This window comes from Sinocyclocheilus anshuiensis, unplaced genomic scaffold (assembly GCF_001515605.1).
Source record: "Sinocyclocheilus anshuiensis isolate Anshui unplaced genomic scaffold, SAMN03320099.WGS_v1.1 scaffold1463, whole genome shotgun sequence".
In the NCBI taxonomy this organism is placed as follows: domain Eukaryota; kingdom Metazoa; phylum Chordata; class Actinopteri; order Cypriniformes; family Cyprinidae; genus Sinocyclocheilus; species Sinocyclocheilus anshuiensis.
Genome location: NW_015536784.1, coordinates 688,478 through 695,019, shown reverse-complemented (window position 1 = coordinate 695,019; position 6,542 = coordinate 688,478). Strand labels below are relative to the sequence as shown.

Genomic DNA, 6,542 nt, shown 5'->3' with positions numbered 1-6,542 from the left:
TCGCCACCTGATCGCTAGATGGCGCTGTTTACAATTTGAGGATCCATGAGCTTAGAAGAATTTAAAGCAGTTCCTGTGTGGTTGCTGCGCTGCTATGGTGACCAGAGAAGCCTCCAAGGATTTGAAGAGCAGATTAAGGCGCGAAGAAGTATTATAAAACATTCATATAAGTACAAATCAGAATTAAATTGTATAAAGAGATGTTTTATTTCATTGTAAGCTGTTTTATAACAACAACTATGGCTAGGTAAACCTGCTGTATTCTCGATGAAATGCACAGAGTAGATTGAACACAGTTATTAATGGAGCATATTAGATCTATTTCACCTCTCCTGCATTTGGATTTAAAGAATTTCAGCTCTCCTGAAGCTGAAGACAGCAGATATGTTCTGACAAGTCCACGTTCACTTGAATGCTGTGCAAGATTGGGAGTGAAACCTGTTGATCTGTTGTTCAGATCCCTCACAGACTTTATTGATGAAAACCAGGAGTCCTCTCTGGAGGAGGTGACTGCGTTATATGAGGAGTATGAGAAAGGAAGAAGAGAACGACTGCGCTTGTGTCGAGAGGAGAGAGAGCGGATCATACAAGAGGGCTGGAACAGAAAGTCGTCTGTAAAACCATTCACAGCCCTGGAAACCATCCTGGAGCAAAGAGCTGAGAGTCAACGCACCGATTCCAAAGCCAAGTGTCCAACTAAGACACGGTTCACAGATGACCGTGTTCATTCAAAGTCTGCGATTTCCATTTCAGATGGGTTTTCGACCACATGCGGTCAGAAGTTCCCCTACAGTTTCAGTCTGGCCGACCTCAGATGTTCTCCTGCGACGGAGCGTCGGCTGAAGAGCCTCTTGCAGGAGATCAGTCGCAAACTAAGCATCACCATCCCAGAAAAAGACCGAAAGATTGTTGCATTGATGCTGGCCAGGCACGAAGAGGAGCAGTTTCGCTTACGCCAGAGCATGTTTGAGGAGCAACATCATGAGGAGGAGCAGAGGCGCGGCGAGCTCACATGGAGCAAAAGCGACGAAAAGAACTTCTGCGACATATTCGCCGCTGGCAGGAGGACTTGGAGGAGCGGAGGAGGCGGAGAGAGGAAGAGGAGGCGATGTTTGCGGAGCAGCATGAGCGGGAGACGCTTTGGCAGGAGGAGCGCTGGAGGAGGCACGCCGAGGAGCAACAAGCTCGGCGAAGGTTCAAGCTTGACATGGCGAGCAAGGATGCAAAAGAGCGCAAACGCTACCAGGAGAGGCTCGTGCGGGAGAAGGAGCACATTGAGGAGGCGCAGCGAGAGAAGGAGCTGAAGGCGGTGCATGAAAAAGAACAACACGCAATGAGGAGCAAGCGAATGCAGGAAAAGAGAGAAAGGAGGAGACTCGAGCAAGAGAACCAGAGGGAGCTACTCAAGCACCTCCTCCTAAAAAAGGAGGTAGAGGAGCAGGAGCGTGCAGAGAAGGAGCTCAAGCGAAAAGGACTGGAGCAGAAGCTGCAACGCTCCAAGGAGAACCACGCGCTGCTTCTGGAGGCGCGGGTGCAGGAAATGCGATCACGTGCCGCGAAGGAGGAGGAGCAGATGCGGGTGGCGCAGCAGCAGGCGAGGAGGGAGAACAGGGATCGGTTGGAGCAGAAGCAAACGTTGGTGCAACGTTGCCAGCTGCGGATGGAGCGTGCAGTGCTGCAGGTGCAGGAGCAGCGGCGTCGCAGAGCTCAACTCGTCAGGCGAGAAAACCAGGAGAAGAAACTCGACCATCGCAGACTACGAGACCGAGTCCTGGAGGAGGAGAAAGCGCAACGGGAGGAGAGATGCAAGGTCGTGACGGAGAAGGAACAGCGCAGGGAGAAGCTGCAGAAAGAGAGGGCCGAGGCCCAGGAGCGGAGCCGGAAGGTGGCTCACGCCTCCTGCTGCATGCGGGAGAGGGTGAGGGAGCAGACGTCCCGTCGCACCTTCCACCAGATGGCACGAGAAGCCGAGCTGACCGCTCAACTGGGCCACCTGAAACTATGAATAGGGTAGAACTAAAAAAATAATCATTATAATAGTATTAATGGAGCCAAACAAAAGTCAGAGGAGTATAAAACTACTTCATAGCCACTTTTGATTATAAATGCAGCTTCCATCAGAAGTATTAGACTACAGAGTACCAGGTTGATGTATTTTTCATTCAAACGAGATGTTTACGGTGCTGATAAATGTATTTATCTAGACGAAGACAATTAATAAGCTGCACCAAAGATCAAGTATTTATTGAATATGTATTATTTATTGACTTTTATTTGAACAAATAATGTGGTTTTATTAACCATTAAGGTTTTGGAATATTTTACAGTATTTATCACTCATTTTTATATGGATTTTGTGTTGCAAGTTTTGAGACCGATTTGGATAGAAAAAGTTACTAAAAAACATCTTAGAATAAAGCATGACTGACTAAACTCAAATTGCATGTTTAAGTATAAATATATTCTGATAATAACAATTGGTTGCACATCTGACATCTATTAATGTATCGATAGCTGTTTATCTAAAGCTGATACATCATCTTAAGGTCGACAAGGTCATTGTGCCAGTGTTATTACTGATAACAGTGTTATTACTGAAATTGTTGAATAAAGTCATTAATTTTGTTTTCATTGCGCACAAAAAGTATTCTCGTAGCTTCATAAAATTAGGGTTGAACCACTGATGTCACATGGACTATTTTAACAATGTCCTCACTACCATGTCAGTTGTGTTGCTGTCTATGCAGGGTCAGAAAGCTCTCGGATTTCACCAAAAATATCTTAATTTGTGTTCCGAAGATGAACGAAGGTCTTACGGGTTTGGAACGACATGATTTTCATTTTTGGGTGAACTAACCCTTTAAGGTCAAGTGATTGTTGTCAACAAGTGATTTGCAAAACACAAAAATGCACTCAAAATAGCAGCTTTTAATAGATTGTCACGTACCAGAGAGATCACAGTCTGCATGTGTCAGATTGCACGGCATTTAGTTCTCAAAATAAACATCGGTTTATATCAACACAAGGCATTCTCGGTTTAATAGAAAACTTCAAAAAATAAACAATATTTTACATTTACTTGGAAAAAGATCACTGTATTGCACTTAAGTTTTGCAACTTTATGGAGGTGATAAAAATTTATTTTTTAAGGCAAAATAAATTTTGATTCTAGATATAAGAATATCAAATATAATCTTTTTTGTCTTTGACAATGCACATAAAAACACCACAGGCTTGTAGTTGTTTCTCGGCTAATAAAAAAATGAATGAGTTAAAGCTGTCTAATTGTTAAACAGAAAATGTGGGGAGTTTCATAACACTAATCATGACAAAACATAAAACTCTCAAAGAGCATTCTGAAGTCATAATACAAATATAAACATTTGAAAATGAAATATTACACGTCACTGTCACGTTTGGCTGTTGGATGGTTTTTACAGATTAATCGTCTGGCAGTCCGAGGGCCAACAGAACAGGAAGTCCAGTCCCCAGGATGAGAGTCAGGCTCTCTGTGATGCTCAGACCGCTCTGCTGCTGGTAGGCTCCAGTTCCTGCGTGAGGGTGGAGGTGAGTGGAGCGCTGATGACCTCTGCTGTTGATTTCAGGCAGAACATGAACCGTGGCCACGTATAAGAAAGTCCCAGCAGAGAACAGCATGCCAATGCCTGTAGCGCTCAGGCGGTTCTGAGAAGAGCCATTAGACTGCAAAGATAAAAAAAACAGTATTCATTACTTATTTTAGAACATTAAAAAAAAATAAAAAAGTAAATGTAATGTAAAAAAAATACAATCTCTCTCTATAGTCCAAAAAGAACATGTTGGTCCCATGGCAAACTTTATGAGAACTCACTTTGTGAGAACAAGGGCCAGTTGCATAAACTGCTTAGACTAGTTAGTCATCAAATTTTATTTTCAAGGTCTAAATTGATACTGAAAAGAAAGACTGACTTAACATAATAGGTATGTTTATGCAACAGGCCCCAGATCTCAAAAGGACCTGATGTCATTGTGTCATCAAAAACAAAACAAAACAAAACAAAAAAAGAACTAAAATTAAAAAGCATGTTGCATTTTCATGTTGCATTCAAATAAATCTGAAATAAAATAAAAGATAAATACATAAATGCATATGTACTTACATATGTATTTACAAAAATTTGTAAATACAAATTTGTATATAAAAAAATAAAAACTAATAAAACAGAAAAAAGGGCATAACGAAATTATTACAATTTAAACTGAAAAATGTATTCACATTTTCAATTTGCTTTTAATATAATATAAAATATTCTACAATAACACTGCATTGTGTGCATATTTTGATGCTTGGCTTGCTATTCTACTGGAACTGAAGTTTCACAGGACAAATAAAGAGAAACTGAGGTTTCATACTGCACTCAGGATGAAGTAGGTGCTGATAGCCATCAGCGGCGCAGCAGCAGAAAATGCCAGTAAATGCTTCTGAATAGTCTTCCTCTCCAGACCTGCATGCATGAGGAAAGACACAAGACCAAACGCTGCTGGAGCCTAAAGAGAGACAGAGGAAAAAAGTGAGTTTGTGTTGAATAAAGCAAGGCAACTGGACACTCACTGTAATGGTTTGGTAACAAAAGCATGGCAGAGGACATGTTTTTTTACTGGCTCACATATTACATTTTTTCTTACATTTTAGTTTTTTCTATTCTCTAGTTTTAGATTGAGTTTTTTGGGGACATGTTGAGCGGTACTTGCTTTTCTTGAAAAGTGACTTTCATTGCATTTACAGGATAGATTTGATCAGTTAATGAATTCCATGAGAATCAAAGCCATGGCCTTGGAATTGACCCATCGCAGAGAGTTTGATTGACAGGCGATCTGACCAATCATAACACCGAATCTGCCATTTTGTCCAACAAAGAAACCAGACAGGACAGTAGATTAACATCGGTGGACCTGAACTTGAAAAATGGTGTGTAATGACATCTTTCCGCGGTTGAAACAAGATACCTTAGGATGTTCATTCAGGTTTATTTCATGCTATAACAAGTAAAGAGGGAGGTTCATGTTTGAACTGAGGCACCACAAAACAGCATTTATTGTTCGAATTTCTTAAAAATGTACAACATTTGAAAGCTGAGACTTTATTTCATACCAAAAGTAACCTGCTCTGTCTCATCTGTCGGCGTGTTATCAGTGTCGTCTTTGCTCCGCCATGTGTTTTTCACTGCGTGAGAACATGATGTGTGGCGTGAGAGCACCATGGCTTGTCAGACATAGCAACAGTAACTAAGGGGGGGCGGGTCTTTGCGAAGGGTCAGTTGCTTTACTGTTTCAGCTACTTAATACAGAATGACTCAGCAGTGCTAGTACAGATAAATAAGCAAACTCACCTTATGCAAAATGACTGCAAAAAACACAACAACCTGCACGGACACCTGTGATGAGGCCGCAGCTGCACCCAGAGCAACGCCATCAGCTGGAAAGAGACAGACAATGTGAATGTCATGCAAATAAGTTCCTCACAAACACAATTTCAGCTGACAAATCACAGCAACCAAACTCAACTGATCATTATTCATTTTGAGTGCTTTACAGAACAAAATGACATAATTAATAATTAGAGTGACCTTACATCCTTTTTCTAAATTGCCTAAAATGTCCAGGTTTTGATTTTATTTTCCTATTTACAGCCTTTCTACAGTCCTCATATTTTATATGTATGCATATTTTGCATTGCTTTGACCGTTATCTGTAGTTCCCACCTTCTTGCACAGCACGATTGGTTGATTATTGGTCAAACTATTTTTCAGTCATTAGCTTTAAGTATGAAAACAGTAGGATGACAAAACCAAAACCCGAACATTTCAGGCAATTTAGAAGTCCCAGCCAGGACATGTCTGGGAAAAAGAGGATGTATGGTAACCCTATTAATAACAACAGAATTTAAATTTTGGAGTAAACTGCACTTTAAACATAGCTTTTAAAGGGGTCATATGATGCGATTTCAAGTTTTCCTTTCTCTTTGGAGTGTTACAAGCTCTTGGTGCATAAAGAAGATCTGTAAAGATGCAAAGACTAAAGTCTCAAATCCAAAGAGATATTCTTTATAAAAGTTATATCAGAGAGGGAGGTTGTGGACGATCCAGAGCCGTATCACACTCACCCTCCTCTCTCGCCAGTGAGCAGCAGTGGGCGGATCGGGAGGACGAACCAACGGACTACCCACGCACCCTCTGCTCAAACACAGGTCAGTGTTACACACACCCAGACCCCGCCTCGGACCGGCTACGAGATAGGTAGGAGTCAGCCACGCCCACCTAAAACGGCTCGTTCTAACACGCCCCCACATGTCTACGTCACGATGTGGGAAGATTTGCATAACGCCGCCCAAATGTTCACGCAAAGAAAGAAGGCGTAACTTTTATTCTCGCTGTTGCCGCCGCCATGTTGTGGAGACGCTGTATGTTTCGTTGTGAAAGCGAAACTACTTTGTTTGGTCTTCCAAAAGAGGACAATATCCGCTTCGTCATGCCTAGAGCTGATCTGTGCTGGTCGCTGAGGGA

General features: G+C 41.9%; 1 protein-coding gene and 1 pseudogene across 2 annotated transcripts in view; one reads left to right on the top strand and one right to left on the bottom strand.

Moving 5' to 3' along the window:
- The first annotated feature begins 220 nt into the window (after positions 1-220).
- LOC107655729 (coiled-coil domain-containing protein 177-like) lies at positions 221-2,117 on the top strand (annotated as a pseudogene).
- Positions 2,118-2,908: 791 nt separating this feature from the next.
- Positions 2,909-6,542, bottom strand: part of LOC107655560 (zinc transporter ZIP9-like) — a 7,507-nt gene continuing 3,873 nt past the window's right edge. For both annotated transcript variants that reach the window (XM_016443092.1, XM_016443082.1), the window contains 3 exons: positions 5,370-5,455; positions 4,393-4,527; positions 2,909-3,702 (listed from right to left, as the gene is read on the bottom strand). In XM_016443092.1, coding sequence (XP_016298578.1) covers positions 3,442-3,702; positions 4,393-4,527; positions 5,370-5,455 — 482 coding nt within the window. In that variant the 3' untranslated portion in view covers positions 2,909-3,441. The remainder of the gene's footprint in view (positions 3,703-4,392; positions 4,528-5,369; positions 5,456-6,542) is intronic.